We start from the raw sequence: 18,579 nt of genomic DNA on the forward strand, positions 1-18,579 counted from the left end.
GCAGCTGTCCACAGGCCTTGCTCATCTAGCCCGGTATCACTTTCGTGGCTCAGTGAAGCCCCGCCTTCCGGCCAATACACTAATTAAAACTAAAAACTGAAAAAAAGGGAAAAAATGAAAGGCAGGACGCTACACTTCAGCCTTCGAGAGCGTACTCTCGCGAGACCTCGCCAGGGCCCGCGGTTCCCGCGGAGACCGTGAGCGGACCTCCGGGGCGGGCTCTGCCTGGCTCCGCCCTTCCTGAGCTCGTTTGCAGTTTGGCGGGAATTTTACCTGTTCGGGATTTGGACCCCGCGCACTCTGCGGCAGTAGGGACCAGCGTATCTCCGGCACTGAAACTCTGAGTAAGTACGATGAGCACCAAACTGGGGGTGCCCCGGGGTGCAGGCCACCGGCTCCACTCTCCCTGTGCCCCCCGCGCCGCTGTCCGCCGTGTGGGTTTCGGGAGGTCGGGGACTTACTTGCTCGGCGGCCGCGAGGAATGCAGGTGGCGCGGGGCCCTCCCGGCCCCCAGCCCGAGTCTGCAGAGGGGTCTCCCACGACCCTGACCCTGACCCTGACTCTGACCCTGCGGGGGGTCCGGCTCAGCGCGGTTTGTCACCGTAGCGGGGGCGCCGATCCACGCGGGCTCGGGAGGGGGCTGTTTGCTTCCGGACAACATTCCTCTCTTGACCCGGTCCCGGGCGGCAGCAGGGTGGGACCTGCTCCAGCCGGTCGCGGGTGCATTCTGCCTGCGTTCTGACAGCCTTGATCTTGGGGAGAGTTGTTGGGATTTTGGCTTTTCGGTTTTTTGTTTTTTTCTTTGTGCTGGAGAGAGGAGCGTTTGGGGAACTTTCTGACGTCACCCGTTCCACCTCCAGCAAACTCATCCCAACTTCTTCGGAGCCCTTAACAATCATTGCAGTGAATCCCAAACATTTCAGGACATGAAGTAAACTATGGAAATCTGTTCCGCCGCGTCGAACTTCCTGACCGACAGCTTGGAACTGGAGCTGGGAACCGAATGGTGCAACCCCCCTAGCTTTTCTTGTGCTTTTGACAGCAGAGAAGGAAAACATTTCTCTGGAGAGTCCTACCTTTCTAGCCGAGCCCTTAAGCGGTAGGTAAAACATTGGAGATTTTGTTTTACTTTCATCAGAGTTTTCATTCGTTTGTTAGGAATGTTATTGAATAAAGATTTCAGACAACTAAACTTTGCTATTCAAGCCTTGTTTTTGTAAATCGGCTTAGTATTAATACATCAGAGGCAAGTACTAGATGTTTTGTTGGTTTCCTGGTTAAGAGCATACGTAAAAGATGTGTGGCTATGAAGAACTTGATTGCTACCTGATAATTCTCTTACCTCACTGCTGCCTGAGTTTTGGGTTCTAATTTCCCTTTTACTTAAAGTGAATCCTGAACTACCTGGACTTTTTTAAATGATATTTCCTCCCATGAAATAATGTTTCGGAACTTCTCGATAATTTTTAAGTAAGATATGCACATTTTTTATTGCCCCAGTTCCATTTAAGTGTGTATATCATTACATATAGAAGTCTTATAGAGTTATTGTTTAAAAGCTTTCTAATAAATACACCATATTGAGTAATTTCACAGGAATATTGTTCTTCAAAGTTCTTGCCTTGGGCAGTTGTACACATATTGTCGTAAAAGTGCTGTTATTGACATATTTTGATAAAACCTTCTGAGGCAATTTCTGTTAGAAAGGAAATCATTTTTCTTGGTTTTATAGTTTTACTTTGAGGTCTCAAAAGAGGTTACCCAGTTTGATTATTCTGTTCTCCACTCCAGGCATGGCTCAGAATAACTTTTAGCTGTTATAAAAATTAAATGCCCCCTAAAAGGATGAAATTCTACATCTGAAGACCACTGTTAAACATAAAATGTTCTTTAGACTTCTTTTTGTGTTTTATATGTAAGTTGCATTGCTCTTTAGTTATACTTTTTTTTAATCAGTATATAGAACTGAATTTTTAATACAGTTCTAGCTTTATTATTCTTAGATGCGTGTATGGTTCTAAGGCACATATTGACTTTATAATATCATTGCTGGCATGTCATGTATAATATTGGTTCCTAGAATGTCAAAAAAGACATGCTGTACTATGGGATTTCACATATATACTTCATGAGATTTAATCAGATTTTTTTATTTCAGATTAATTTTGAATCTTGATCCTTTACCAACTAATTTTGAAGAGGATACAGTGGAAATATTTGGCATTCAGTGGGTTACTGAAACAGCATTAGTGAACTCATATAGAGTACTGTTTCATTTATTCAGGTATTTTGTGTGTGTGTGTGGTTTTGTTTTGTTTTGTTTTTTAATTTCCTTGATGTAGATGTTGTTCACTTTTGTAAGTTATAGTTACTGTGTGGTTTCTAATACTGATATTAACAAAACCACCAGTGGAGTTGTGCATGTTCACTTGATTATCTTACCAATAACAAGTTTAAGCATTAATGTTTTCTGGAGTAATGCTTTTAATGAGTTGTTTTTTAGTGAATCTATTCTTTTTCAGAATATTTATTTGACATCATGTATTCAAGACAAGTAAGGCTTTGAACTGTACTATAGTTTTGGAAGAAAACCAAAATACTTTTGTTGCTTAAAATATTTTAAAATATTTTTAAGAAATTTATTGACTTTAGAGAGAGGAAAAGAGAGAGAAACATTGATTTGTTTCACTTCTGTATTCATTGGTTGATTGTTGTGTGTGCCCTGACCATGGATCTAATGTACAACCTTGGAATATTGGGGCGAAACACCAACCGAATTACCCAGCCAGGGTGCCATAGTCTTTCAATGATTTTTAGAGAATGAATTCTAACTTTCTAAATATATCTTTCAGACTGTGTAATAGAAATATGATTAATTTAGATAACATTAAATTTCAAACATATATAAATGTAGAAAGAATAATATAATGAACCTCCACATACTCTCCCTCAATTATAAGCCTCAGGGATTTATCACATCATCGGTCCCATCCCTCTTATTTTTGGCTTAAGTATATTTAAGCAAATTCTATGCATTATACCATCGTTAAATATTTCAGTATGAATTTCTAAACCTAAGAACTTTGTTCAAACATAAACACTATCTTATTACAATTAATACAGTTGAAATAATGTATCATTTTAAACATTATTCATATTCAGATTTTAGATTATTTTGAAATAGAGTCAGTTATTGAGGACAAATCATTATCCAAAAATACATTAAGAATGTATATTTGGTACATTTAAATGAACATGGGACGGTAGAGGGATTTCTCCTCCCACTCTTATCCTGTAAGACTTTGTGAAGAGACATCACTGTATTTGTGCCATGTTATGAGTTTTATTGAGAGAACAGGTCGAGTGAGTTATCTAATTTTGAATATGGGTCGATCTTTTAAGGAGTTGAAAGGCAACTGGGAAGAATGGCAAGAGAAGATTACTCTCAGGAATTACGGTGGAACATTATAACTTTCCTTGATAACTCTAGTCTATATTATTCTTTTTTTAACTCCTACTGTATAAATGTATGATTCAATTTAACATTTCATCATATTACTGTTAACCTAGAATATTTTGTATAAGTATCTTCTTAAATATTTAAATAGTATCTTGTTGATAGTGAAATCTATGATATTTGATATAATTTCTAAAATATATGCAGCTTTTAATATATTATTTTTGGAAGCTCAGACAAAGGCATATTTTATCTTGTCTCAAAGTCTTCACTACCTGAAGTTGACCCTGTAGTAAATACTTGAAGTTTTTGAAGCTTTTTTTTTTTTCTTCTTTTTTGTATTTCTCTGAAGTTGGAAACGGGGAGGCAGTCCCGCATGCGCCCTACCGGGATCCACCCGGCATGCCCACCAGGGGGCAATGCTCTGCTGCAATCAGAGCCATTCTAGCGCCTGAGGCAGAGGCCACAGAGCCATCCTCAGCGCCCGGGCAAACGCTGCTCCAATGGAGCCTTGGCTGCGGGAGGGGAAGAGAGAGACAGAGAGGAAGGAGAGGGGGACGGGTGGAGAAGCAGCAGGGCGCTTCTCCTGTGTGCCCTGGCCGGGAATCGAACCTGGGACTCCCACATGCCAGGCCAACGCTCTACCACTAAGTCAACCGGCCAGGGCAGAAGCATTTTTTTATGTAATTGGTATGCTTTACATTCTAAAATTAACTTTCACTTTATATATTTTAAATTAGGCAACAACTGTACAACTTGGAAACCTTATTACAGTCCAGCTGTGATTTTGGTAAGTTGTGTATTTAAAGGTGAGTTACAGTGAATTGCACAAGGGTTCTATGATACATAATTGGGATATTATAATAATGTGTGAAGTGTTAGGTCAGAAGCCCAGAATACTGTCTTTAGCATTCGGGAAAAGTATGAGATGTAAATTTTGTTGTAGTTGAGAGTTACAGTATTTTTTTTTCCAACTCTATAGGGAAAATTGATTTAAGGCTAGACATCTGTGAAGTGAATGAATACAAAGCTTTAGGGGTGGGCAGTGGGATGGAGAACACATAGGAGAAGTAGTATTAGACTTTATGCTAGCTAGCTTCTTGCTCTTTTCTGCTTTCTATTTTTGTTGTCTGTTTTTGACATTGAATGGATACTGCTTTGGGGGTTTGCAGTGGCGGGAGCTGAGGGCAGTGTATTTTAGAGCAGGCCAGCTGCTTCCCCTCTGGCGGCTTCGGTGCAGTTTGCATTGAGAGTCATGGCTCTGTAGTCGGCCTGGGTTCCAGCCGGAGCTAGCTGTGGGTCTCAGCCCAGGTAATAGTTCTCACCTGTTGAGCTCTTGTGAGAATTAAATGACATAATGCAGGTTAAGTGCTTAGCCTAATATCTTATTAGAGATGCCCAGTAGCTAAAGATGACCTGGAACACACCTTTGGTCAGAGAAAGGTCGGCTTACTGAAGCAAGGACAAAATCCACATGAGAAACAAGTGTGGCCTCCTCATAAGAGGGCGTAGGGATTGAATAGGGTTTGGGCTTGTGGCGGCTGATCCTGGGTAGATTTTAACGGGACTAGGACTTTGTTCTCGATCAGATACAGTTAAGAAGCAGGGGCAATTTGATAATTATGTTAATTATTATATGAAAGGTGAGACAAAGGGAGTTCTAGGGAGGATTCTAATTAATAAAGAAGCAATGGCCATGTTAGCTGGAAAAGGGGATGTTCTGTTTTTGTCTTTAGTTTTGTGGAATTGTATAATGCCTTGTTTCTGAGAGGGTTTGTTATTGTCTTGTTGCACCATAGTCCTTGGGCAGCCCTGTCTGATTATTTTTTATTATGTTTTTAAAGTATAGTTGACATACAGTATTATATTTCAGGTATACAATATAATGATTTGACATTTGTGTACCTTGCAAAGTAATCACCATGGTAAGTCTAGTAATTATCTGTCCTGCACAAAGTTATTATGATATTATTGACTCTATTTCCTAGGCTGTATATTATATTCTTGTGACTTACGTATTTTATAGCAGTAAGTTTGTACTCTTAACCCTCTTCACTTTTTTTTTTTTAAACGAGAGAGACAGGAAGGGAGATAGATGAGAAGCATCAATTCTTTGTTGTGGCACCTTAGTTGTTTATTGATTGCTTTTTCATACGAGCCTAGATCGCTGATGACTCATGCAGCTGTGTCAGGGCTTTGTTAACGGACTCGTGTAGCTAGTGTTGGCCCTTAGCCCTACCAGAAAACCCGTAGGCGGAGACACATACTGAAGTGCATATGGTTCTTTTTCTGCTCATGATGCTACCTGGATTGCTTTCCAGTTGAGGTAGACTAACATATAAAATAAAGCATATTTTGCTAATACCTGATCTTAAATATAGCTTTTGGTGTTATCCCTTTTTTTTCTACAGACATTTAATTTGGATTTTTAAAATATCTTCCAGTTCTGTCCTCAATTTTTTTTAACCAATCTTGAACATACAGAGTGTACATATTAGTTCCTTGTCTGCAGATTTCTTTTGTCATTGTCATTTCTAGGTCTGTTCGTATTGATTGATTTTTCTCCTAGTGTTGTGTTTCAGTTTTCTGGTTCTTTGAAAGTCTAGTAAATTTTTAATGGTGTCATGGACATTGTAGATTTTACATTGCTGCTTTCTGGATTTTCTGGTATTTTTCTAACGTGTTAAGTTTTCTTCTCTGGCCGGCTCTTGAGTACTTGTTATCCATCGGATTTTTTTGAATCTTATTTTAAATTTTGTTAAGACTTTTAAAAAGTAGCCTTTAGTCTAATATTAATTTAGCTCTAATAAGGCTTATGAAGATTCCTTTTGGAGTATTATGATTTTTATTCATTCTTTCTGTTGGGAACTTGACCTGTTCCTTGGCCTGTGTAAGCTTTGTAGAGACTTGTCTTCTGATGTTTTTACCTGGATTGGATTTTTTTTTCTCATGCTTGAATAGATCAGTTCTCAGCCAAAGAGTCCATGTAGGTCCTCTGTACGTACGTTTCCAGAACTTTTTTTTTTAATGTAGCCTTTAGTACTTTTGCCCTGTAAAGTTAGACCTTAAGTCTCCTCAGCTCAGTGATTTGGGTTCTGTTTGGGTTCTGTCCTTGTGCTGCAGTCTGGAAGTTGTCTTTTGGGAAAGTTGGTGCAGTCTTCGGAATTAATCTTTCTCTCGGGGATAACAATCTTGCCTTCCCTTGTTTCTGGTGCCTGAAAACGTTTTTAATGTTGTTTTTCTGGTTTTAAGATGGAAGATGGGTAAATCTGATTCCTTTTACTCCATCTTGGCTGGATGCAGGAATTCACAGCAGTTGCTTTTAGGAGAGTACTGCCTTTATGAGCTGAGAATTGTGAAACTGAAGGATTTTATGACTTTTGTAGGTGAAATATAATTAAACTATAAAAATGCACTGCACTGTTTAATATATAGATATTCGCATAGCATCTTCTGTTGGTTTTGCCAAAGCAATGGCATGTGTTGCTCATTTAAATTCAAATGTAGAAATACATTTTGCTTTATGTTTAATAGAGATGAGAATGTTGTCTTTAATTCTCATCATGTTTTTTCTGCTTTTTAGTGATTGTCTCTTACTCAGTTTTTTTATAGTGATTGTCAGTATTTTGCATATAGCAATGTTTCAGATAATTTTTGCTGATGTAAATGTTGAAGTAAGGAAAAGATGGTATGGGTTGAAGCTGGGATAAAGACAATATTAATTTATCATTCGGGGCCTTGTACATCATTATAAGGAGTTTTGATTTCATTCTAAATGCAGTGGAATGCCTTTTATGGGTTTTAATTTAGGAGGAACAGGGATTGAAGTATATTTAAAGCAAATTTTGTACTTATAGAGGAGCAAAGGAGGATGTGGGATGACCTATTAGGAGACTTGTTGCAGTAATTCAAGAGATTATAGGTAAATAGATAGTTTGAAAGTATATATTTTTGGTCATAAACTTAATAGGACTCTGGTGGATTAAATATGAGTTTTAAAGAAATAAAGAAGCAGGAAGGAATACAGGTACCAGCTTTGGAACCAGTTTTTAATGAGTGGAGAAAATACGGGCATGAACAAGTTTTTGAAGAAATCAAAGATCATTATTTGCACTTTCTGAGCAATCTAAGTACAAGATGATAGGCATTTTGACATGCAGGGTCTGGCGTGCAAAGGAGAGGCCTGGTATATAGGTAAACTTCGTAAGTTATCCTGTATAGGTTATCATTTTGAAATAAAGGAACGGATCATACACATAGGAGGAGATTTAGAGAGAGGAGAGGACTCAGGACTGAGTTCCGAGGAGCCCCCAAGGGAGTAGTAGGATGAGGAGGAGGAGCCAGCAAAGGAGATGTAGGAGAAGGGATATGTGAAGAAGAAAGAAGACTGGCAGGGTATGGGGTCAGTGAAGCTGCTGGAGCCAGTGCTGCTGCAAAGGCAGTTTACTTGAGGACAGGTCGTATCCACTGACTGGACAACATGAGTTTCATTGGTGACCTTCCTAAGCTTTTTTGGAGGGTGGCAGGAATTACATGGAATCAGTGGACAAAATTAAAAATTAGAGAATCACTGCTTGTATGTCATTGCTCACTGATTAATTATTTTAGCTATAGATTAACATTATTTATTTTGGTTTCAGGGAAAATATCAATCCTACACTGCAAAGCAAGCAATATTAGGCAGCAGTGCGTAACATTTCTTCATTATGTTAAAGTTTTCATCTTCAGGTAGGACGTCAGATAAGTATCTTGATTACTGCATGAATTTCGGAGTGCACATTCATCCAGACTGGTTGTTTATTGTCTCTCATTGCTCTTTAGGTACCTGAAAGCACCGAGTGCCGAGGGTCAGGCTCCTGTTCATCCCTATGAGGTTTTGGAGGCTCAGCTTCCCTCAGTGTTGGTTGATGAGCTTCATGGATTACTCTTGTATGTGGGACATCTGTCTGAACTTCCCAATGTTAATCTGGAAGCATTTGAAAATCAAACTCAGATTAAGGTTTGGCTAATTTCATTTAATTTTTAAATTATTAGTTTTCTTTTTCCCTGTAAGGCATATTTGTTCAAGAATAAAGGAAATTAATCAAGAGTGCAGCTGTGGAACCAGATTGCTTGAATTGAAATTCTGGCTCCTTTTATATTAATTATGTGCCTTTGGGCAAGTAATGCCTCTAGCTTCAGTCTCCCCATCTGTGTAATTGGTATAGCTTCCTAGAGTTACTGGAAGAATTAAAAAAATTGAAATGAATAAAACACTTATAACATGGTATACACTAAATCAGTGATAACTGTTCTCGCTTCCAATTTATAAAGTGCAAATGTTTAAAAGTTTCAAATCAAAGAAAATAGCCTTTATTTTCTAAAATATGTATCATCTTTCCCTACATTTTATTGTAGTAAAATTCAAGATTACCTTATAAATGTTATACTTTCAAAACCACATCATTTTGTCTATTCTGACTTTGAAGACTTTTTCAGAATATAATTATAATTGTTTTGACTAATGCCCTTTTTTTCTCTTATTTTTATTATTCCATTTGAAGTTTGTTTTTTTTTTACATTTTTATTGTTAGCATAACCCAGGTTACGGATATAATTAATAAATTCTCCATAGGATAATGTGAGTTTAAGCGGATGACAAAGTATACTTCCCAAAAGATTTCCTGAAATCTGAACCTCTTCTGTTCTATTTGACTTCACCGATTTGAATAACATTTAGTTTTTAGGAACATGTCTTCATCATAATATAAAGTACAACTAAATGTTTATATATTTCTGTGAAATTTAACAACAAAAAATGACTCTGTGAGAAATCAATATATCTGATAATAAAAATAAGTAAACTTCTAACTGAATTCACAGGTTTGTACATGTATTCCATAGGAAGGAAATAGATAATATGTCATTTAATAAAGATATATAAGTAGATTGTGGAGGAGGGATATATTTTTCCTTCATTTTGGTCTTTATAAATTTGAATGATTTTTCTTGTCTGGATATCCATCAAGTGATTAAGGAAGTAATTAATAATTTATTTAGGATCAGAAATAAAGAATGTGTCCTCAAACTCAGTTTTGCCTTTTATAGGCTTTTTAATTAGGCATTCTTAAAAAGACAGATAAGTTATTTGAAGATCAGAAGACTACATTTTTAAAGCTGGGGAATGTAGCCTTAAACACAAACAAAATATAAAAAACATACACTAAAATCTTTTCAGATCAACAGCAAAAACATTTTCGGAAATAAAAAGCATCTTTCAAGACTTTATATACTTATATTTTCCCAATCTTAAATATGAAAAGTATTGATTTAACTGATATTTTCAGTTAAGCATCTCTTATTTTTTTGGAACTTTTTTTTTTTTTTGTATTTTTCTGAAGTTGGAAACAGGGAGGCAGTCAGACAGACTCCTGCATGCGCCCGACTGGGATCCACTCGGCACACCCACCAGGGAGCAACGCTCTGCCCCTCTGGGGCATCGCTCTGTTGCAACCAGAGCCATTCTAGTGCCTGAGGCAGAGGCCATGAGCCATCCTCAGCGCCTGGGCCAACTTTGCTCCAGTGGAGCCTTGGCTGCGGGAGGGGAAGAGAGATATAGAGAGGAAGGAGAGGGGGAGGGGTGGAGAAGCAGATGGGTGCTTCTGTGTGCCCTGGCTAGGAATTGAACTCGGGACTCCTGCATGCCAGGCCGATGCTCTACCACTGAGCCAAACGGCCAGGGCCCTTGGAACTTATTTTATTGGAAATATTATTTGGGTATTAATATATTACAAATATTTTCATTTATCTTTTTCAGCAATTAAGCTGACTTCTTAGGTTGATTGAAGCTTTTTATATAGTTATACTTGTCAGTATTTTCTTTTGTATCATCTGTGCTGATGTTAAAAATATGCTTGTTTTTACATCTATCTCTTTTTTAAAAATAGTGCTGTGAAGTGGGAAACCTAACTTTAGTTTCGTGCAAACAAATAAGTTAATAATTCTCTCATTGAATGACCCCTGTTGGATACCACATTTATCCATTTCTCTCTTCCCGATTTTTGCTGTCTTATGTTATCTGTTCTTGAGCCAGTACTGTTTTATATAGCGTAGCATTTTATTTTGTTTGCATATTTATTAAAGCAAGTTCCTTCTCCATCATTCTTTCTAGTTGTCTTAATAGAAAATGTATCATTGGCCTGACCAGGCGGTGGCGCAGTGGATAGAGTGTCGGACTGGGATGCAGAGAATCCAGGTTCGAGATCCCGAGGTCGCCAGCTTGAGCACGGGCTCATCTGGTTTGAGCAAAAGCTCACCAGCTTGGACCCAAGGTCGCTGGCTTGAGCAAGGGGTTACTCGGTCTACTGAAGGCCCGCGGTCAAGGCACATATGAGAAAGCAGTCAATGAACAACTAAGGTGGCTCAACGCGCAATGAAAAACTAATGAACTAATGATTGATGCTTCTCATCTCTCTGTTCCTGTCTGTCTGTCCCTGTCTATCCCTCTCTCTGATTCTCTCTGTCTCTGTAAAAAAAAGAAAAGAAAATGTATCATTGTGTTTATTTTTATAGTGATACTAAATGTTGAATAGAAGAAGGTTATTGATAGTTAAGAGTACTTGCTTTTCAGTCAAATAGAATTAGATTTTTATTCTAATGAATGAATCGAGAAGTAGTTTCCCTCTTTTAGCTTAAAGGGCATGACAATAGTGTCTACTTGATAGTGTTTAGTTCTCTGTTAAAATTCTTTATAGGAGTTTCTGAGTATTTATTACATTTAAAAACATTTTCTAACTAAAGTCTAAAACAAAATCCTGAAAATAAGGATTTTTGAAATTCTTTTACTGCCCCGCAGCTGTAGTAGAACCAGAGGTTGGCTGGAAAGGAGCTGTACTCTACAAATCTATTCAGCAGGACCAAGGAGGGTTCTGTCTTAAATCTTTAGATGAAAATATATCCTATCCTGCTTTCAAAATCTCTGGTGAAGGAGTCTCCTCATAAACAAGGCCAAGGTTTTCCCTGAGCTTTTGAATAGTGGGAGGTTAATTGATTCTTTGTCATGGTGATGGAGGAGTGTTGGGATATGCTATCAAATGCCTTGTACAATACAATGAACTCTCAGTCACACTTGGTAATGTCATTCACAGCTTTGCCCGCCATCATGGCATTTATTGCATCTCCACTTGGATATCCATTGGCTGGTGCTAGAAATTCTTCAGGTGCTCGGTGAGAAATTGAGTAAGTTCATGGAATTCTGATTTCTGTCCTTTTTATAATCTAAATTTTATTGTTTTTAAAATTACACAAGTCATAAGTATTCTGTGACTTTTTAAAATCAAACAGTAACCAAAGTAAAAAGTGAAACTCTTACTCCTTTTTTCCAGAGATAACTACTGGAAACAACTTGGTCTATTCATCTTTCCATACTTTCTATTAGTATATATATAAACTCATAGGTAGGATTCTTGTTTTGATTTCTAACCACAAATGCTGTTATCATACTATTCTGTGTGGTGTGTATCGTTCAGGTTTTTCAGAGATTTGTTTACATTCATACATATGGTTTTACTTTATTCATTTAACATCTGTATAAAAGGTCTACCATTTAGCCAAGTTTATTTTTTTTAATATTTCAGTCATTTTCCTTTTTTGGTATTACAAATAATATTACCCTGAACATTCTTGTGTCAATATACAACCATCAATATTTGTAAAAGTTATGCTGTGGAATACATTTTTAGAACTAGATTGACATTGCAGTTTTAATATTGTAAATGCTCTCTATTGCTATAGAGTAAATTTTCCCAATTTATATACTTATATACACTAACTGCGAGCATGTCTTTGCCTTATACTCCTGACAATATTGGATATTATCAGTTATTTTTATTTTTTGCCAACTAATATGTAGTATATGATACTGAATCTCTGTTTTTGCAATTTCCCGATTACCAGTGAAGTTGAACATCTTCACATAATTTTATTATCTTTTTTATATTTTCTTTAATTAGTTCATAATCTTTTGTAATTTTTTCTGTTTTTTAAAAAAATTAGTAGTTTATTACAAATAGTAATTTTTTATATATTGTCTTTATTTCTTGGTCTTGTTCTGTGTCATCTTTATGTTCTACTTTAAGTTTAGCAATATTCTGGAAATATTAGTTGTAAATTATTAATTCAGGTTATAAAGACATCCATTACCTCAATACTTGCTTTGCAACTAATTAATATATTCAAAAATAAATATATGTCTCTATGTTTATACAATTACATATATACATATACACAAACATACAGTGATATCCACAAATACATAATTTTTTCTCTCATGTGGACTCTGTATTTTAAATATTTTCTTAGAGCATTGTTCAGGTGGATATACTCTAGTAGATGTTCAAATTTTACATCTCTTACCTTTGCCCTATTTCGTGCCAAAAAATCGTACATGTCTAGTTTTTCATTGCTTGTTAAAAGAATAATGTTTTAATGGTGTTATTGGTTAGAAATATGGGTGAAGATATTACCCTCTTTTTTTTTCTCTTAAGTGTTGTTGCTTTGTTGCTTTCCAAAGATGGCCACATTGAGAAATCTACTTAATAGTAATTGTAAGGATTGAAACTTTTTTAGATGATGTTCATCACTGTTCATATGAGAAAGGAATTGTAAAATTTAACTTTTATTTGCAAAAACTTGCTTTTAACTGCATATAGTACAGTTTTGATATAAGTGAATTTAAAGGTGTACAGTCACTTTTCTCCTACTGTTATTTTAAATAAAATTTATTTTATTACATTTTTAGAACAAGTTGTATATGGTCATCAGTTTATGAACCTGGCAGGTGACAGTTTAACCAATGTCCGCCTATTCGAAGAACACTGTGAATATCTCCTCTGTGATTTAATAAACCTGTCACTCAACAGGTATGATAAGGTAATGCTTTTTAAGTTTATTGTAGTTTTGAAACTTAATGGCAATAATCCTTAATCCATGTGGTTTAAGAATTTAATCTAAATTCTTGTTAATTATTTTAATTTTATATTTACTATTATCTGAGAATTGAATGGGAAAAGAATTTGATTTAAACATTTAAAACCTGCTGGAGTTAATATCAAAGATAAATAAAAACAGGATGTGTCATTATCATTATCATTATACACATCCTGTTTTTATTTATCTTTGACATTAACTCCAGCAGGAAGTTAACTTCTGTTTAAGTAGGAGATGCCAGCCCTTCAACAATCTAGTGCAGTGGTTCTCAAACATTTTGATGTCAGGCCGCATTTAAAATCCTACAAATAATTGTAGGCGCACTATATACAAATTTCTGAGAAATATGTTATAATAATTAAGTCAAATATTAAAGAAAAAAATATAAAGTCCAAGCCTGCTTTTATGGTAATTAAACAAAATAAATACAACAAAATTAAATTTATTCTGACATTAAAAAACATTTTTATGTTACATTTTTTGAGCTATGCTTTTTCAAATTCGTAAAAAAGAGGACTTGCCTGACCTGTGGTGGTGCAGTGGATAAAGTGCCGACCTAGAATGCTGAGGTCACCGGTTTAAATGCCTGGGCTTGCCTCGTCAAGGCACATGTGGGAGTTGATGCTTCCTGCTCCTCCCCCCTTCTCTTTCTCTCTTCTCTAAAATAAATAAAGTCTTAAAAAAAAATTAAGAAAAGAAAAAAAGAGGGATTAAAAAATAATGCCACTAAAAAGTTATCTTTTTATATATACTAGAAAGCCTGGCGGTCATACGAAATGACCGCTGTTCTAGATATTATAAATTGTAATTAAAATTATTTGTGCAAAGGTGTCTGCTAATTCAAACTGAATTACCCAGGGCAGGCGGCGAGGACACCCCTTTGCTTACTGCCCCACGGGGTTTCCCCCTTCTATTGTACTTGCTTAATTGCTTAAAGTAGAGTGCAATGAAGGAAACCACTGGCTGTACATTTCTTAAGAGCCACCGCTAGCTCAATAAATAAAGGTGATTTAAATAATAAAATGTTAATTCACATGTCAAAGATCTCTTTGTACACAACATTTCTTGTGTAGATCTTTCCATCATTTTTAAGCTCGCCTTGCAGAGGACCATCAATTATTTTTAATTTTAAGTCCATTCTTTCACGAACTCTTGAACAAGCAACATAAAGTTGACAGTGTCCAAATGCAGGCTCAGGCAAAAAAATGCCAACACGCTTAAGCGTTTGGCCCTGAGACTTATTGATGGTCATAGCAAAGGCAAGTTTTACAGGAAATTGTCTACGTCTCAATTGAAACGGAAACCCTGTTTGAGATGGAGCCAAATCAATTCTTGGAATGACATGTATTTCACCTTTAGAGGAGCCAGTCAAAGATTTAGCTATTATGACATTATTTTTCAATTGGAGAACCTCTAGTCTTGTACCATTGCAAAGACCCCTTCTGGTGTTAAGATTTCTTAACAGCATAATAATTGCTCCAATCTTTAACCTCAATTTGTGAGATGGCATGCCAGAAGGCGACAGACTATTTAAAAATTCCGTTGGAAAGTTGTTGGCACTCACTTTATTATCAGCTACAACGGAATCAACACTTAAATATGTCGTGTCGTTCCCTTCTATGATATTTTTTTTTAATTATTTATTTATTTATTCATTTTAGAGAGGAGAGGGAGAGACAGAGAGAGAGAGAGAGAGAGAGAGGAGAGACAGAGAGAGAGAAGGGGGGGAGGAGCTGGAATCATCAACTCCCATATGTGCCTTGACCAGGCAAGCCCAGGGTTTCGAACCGGCGACCTCAGCATTTCCAGGTCGACGCTTTATCCGCTGCGCCACCACAGGTCAGGCCCCTTCTATGATATTTAAGACATCATCATTTAGTTTGTCTTCTCCGTTTGAAACTGTTTTAATCCTTTTTGCGTTTTGGTCAGCATTACTCTGTCGTTTTTTTGCATTTCTCTCCTGCCTTTGTTCAAGGGACTCATTTTGTCGAGACAGGCTTTTTTGTCTTGCATCTGAGGCAAGCCTTGTTTCTCTATGCTCATCAGTCTCATTTTGCCGAGAAAGACGCATTTGCTCTGCAACTGAAGCAAGCCTTGTCTTTCTCTGCTCAGTGGTTTCTTTTTGAGAAAGCCGTTTTTGTGTGGCTTTAGCTCCTTTTCTCTCCTCTTCAGTGCTGTATTTTCTAGGAGGCATTCTTAAAAGAAATTACGTTAAGACGTAGTTTTTATGTAAAACAGATGATTGCCAATGCAAACAAATGTTCACCTTCCCCCTGACACGCTCAATTTGCGTTCAGCCTTAAATTGTTTCAAAAGCAGATGATTGCCAATGCAAACAAATGTTCACCTTCCCCCTGACCCGCTCAATTTGCATTCAGCCGTGGCAACTTCACCCCATTGGCTAGTACAGTTATGCAAGCAACCAATAAGCTATCGGCGACAAACAGACACTTAAGCCGCATATAATAAAGATATATATATATATATAGATATAGATATAGATAGATATAGATATAGATACAGATAGATATATTCTTAGTAAGATTTAGTAAATTCGCAGGTCCCGGTGTGAATGTGTTAAGTTTTTTCAATCTTATGTTTATGAGAAACATGAGCCTGATGTGTCCTAGTGATTTCTTCAATGTTTGGTCATATATTTGAAAGGCAAACTCTCATTTCTTGTCACTACATTGAAGAATTCCTTTCTTTTTACTCTTAATTGTGTTGAGGGTAGAAAATCCCAATTCACATAAATAGGATGTTGAAAATTGTAGTAAAATGTTCAAAGCTTTTTTAGATTTTGCCACATACTCTTTTATAGAAATCCAAAAGCCTTCAAGAGACAATTCCTTATATTTAATCATCAATCCACGATCAGTGGATATAGCTGCCAGTTCTTCTTCTGTTAATGTTAAACCAAAATCACTTGAAGCTTCCATGAATGGGTTTCTAATCCAATCGTATTGTTCAGTGTTAAGTGCTAGAAAATGCTATATATTAAATTCTGTCCATCAGCCTTCAAGTCCTATTTTATTTACATTTAACTTGCTCACTTCCAGAATCGTATTCTTCAATATCATGATTCTTTTTGAGAAATCTATCCAATTTATTTGGGTGTATTTATCTAAAAATAATATAATGATGTTAGTAGTAAATATAATAATGTGTTAACAAAAAGAGAAGTATTTGCAATGAAATGGTATAATAGAGTAACTATTTATTTTTATATCTGGGCACAGACTGCAAACCAGCGCAGCTAGTAATTCCAGGTCCTGAGTGGGAACAGTGTGGAATTAAGAAAATATGCAGAATAAGAAAATATGAGGTCAGGAGGGCCCTTTAATTGCTACTGGAAAGAACAAAGCGCCCAAAAACTGCATCTTGCTTTATTTATAGGGTAAAGTGGGCCATTAGCAAATCAATGAGATATTTGATCATGTTTCCAAGGCAACCCAAGAATTTTACCAAGTGCAAAAAACCCCCACCATACATATCATCTTAACTTTACACCAAACAAAGGATAGAAGAAACTTGCCTCCAGTCTTTCTGGGGAACATGGGGAGTAGTGTAAACAATCTAGCACCACAGTTTAACAGCCTTTGCAACCTAATCGGGCAAGTGAGGTAGGGGGTTGGGCAGACTGTCAGCTTACAGCCAATTATCCCCTCCTCTGTTTCCCAAAAATCTAATCTCCAAAAACCCTGTTTGATTTTTGGTCCCCAACAGGCACATATTTCTCTGGAATACCATAGGGTACACCAGTGTGCTCTGGTGCACACTTTGAGAACCACTGCTCTAGTGAATTGCTAGTATACAGCGAAAGAGAAGAGTTATTACTGTAACTAAAGTTAGTTGACCAACTTTAAAGGTGGTTTTAGTAGACATGTTAAGGAAGGGTTGTTTTGTTTGCATGTTTTCATAAAAAGTCTAGCAGCATGGTGAAAATTACTTATCTTTACTAAATTGTGTATATATACAGTATGACACATTTAAAGGTGTTAGCATACCCATTCATTTTTAAGTAATGGAAATTAATAGATTTCATCACATATTTCAGATTACAAGCATAAACCTTACTTATAGGAAATCATTTATAAGTTTTTAAAATGTAAATTATTTTATGTATTATCAACATCTCTTCATCTATGTTTACAAATAATGAGTGGGTTAATCAAATATGACATAATATTACAGTTATTTTTTACTATATATTATGTTAGAAATATATATGTAATATATGTGAAATAATGTATATATAATGAATTTCAGAAGTTTAGCTATACTTATGAATATAGACAATATTCTCTGCATTATGTAGGGCCATTAAGGATACATTTGTTATAAAAATGGTAAAATTGCTTAAGTTTTATAAATCCCTAATAATTGTGTTTATTCTGACATGTAAAAATATTTAGTTTCCTTTACCGTGAATCAAAAATTATTTTCTAATTTTTTTACTACAAGTCTTTTTATTGTGGCTGATGGATTAGATCAAAGTTAAAAAACTGATGCTGAGGCCATATCTAACATACCCTTGTTATTGTAAATAAAATTTTATTGGAACACAGCCTGATCTTTTTCTTATTTATTGTCAATGGCTGATATAACACAACAATGGTAGAGATGAGTAGATGTGCAAAGACTATATCGTGAATAAAGCCACAAATATTTATTATCTAGCTTCTTACAGAATGTTTGCTGACCATTTGACTAGGTATTTAAAGCAAGTTTTTTTAAAAAGTCGAAAATAAAATCTGTTCTCCACCTTGGGTTTTACAATGGGATTTTCAAAAGTTAACGAAATAACTCATTTTTTATAAAGAATTTTATGTAATTAAGCAGAAATTTTAAGTCATTTAAATTACTCTTAAAGTATTTGGGAAGATAGGTGGCATGTAAAATTCTGCTGTATTATAAGTAACTCAGTTTGGTTCTTTTCAACAGATTAGGCCTTCTGAAGCACTTATTTGTCACCATTGCCCATGTCCATGCATTAAAGAATTATGGGTTCTACTCATTCATCTTCTGGACCACAAAAGTAAATTTTCTGTCTCAGAAGTAAGTTCTAAAACTGATGTATTAGTTATTGTTACTAATTACATTAAATTTATGCAGTGGTTTTGGCCAAGAATAATATTTCAGTGTTCTTTCTTTAT

General features: G+C 36.0%; 1 protein-coding gene across 1 annotated transcript in view; it reads left to right on the top strand.

Annotated features, from left to right (window-relative positions):
• Positions 1–245: 245 nt before the first annotated feature.
• Positions 246–18,579, top strand: part of MMS22L (MMS22 like, DNA repair protein) — a 144,313-nt gene continuing 125,979 nt past the window's right edge. The window contains exons 1-9 of the mRNA XM_066358846.1: positions 246–344; positions 924–1,099; positions 2,159–2,284; positions 4,198–4,247; positions 8,098–8,185; positions 8,279–8,456; positions 11,584–11,674; positions 13,236–13,366; positions 18,368–18,481. Coding sequence (XP_066214943.1) covers positions 939–1,099; positions 2,159–2,284; positions 4,198–4,247; positions 8,098–8,185; positions 8,279–8,456; positions 11,584–11,674; positions 13,236–13,366; positions 18,368–18,481 — 939 coding nt within the window. The 5' untranslated portion in view covers positions 246–344; positions 924–938. The remainder of the gene's footprint in view (positions 345–923; positions 1,100–2,158; positions 2,285–4,197; positions 4,248–8,097; positions 8,186–8,278; positions 8,457–11,583; positions 11,675–13,235; positions 13,367–18,367; positions 18,482–18,579) is intronic.

The sequence above is a fragment of the Saccopteryx leptura genome, chromosome 1 (assembly GCF_036850995.1).
Source record: "Saccopteryx leptura isolate mSacLep1 chromosome 1, mSacLep1_pri_phased_curated, whole genome shotgun sequence".
Taxonomy (NCBI): domain Eukaryota; kingdom Metazoa; phylum Chordata; class Mammalia; order Chiroptera; family Emballonuridae; genus Saccopteryx; species Saccopteryx leptura.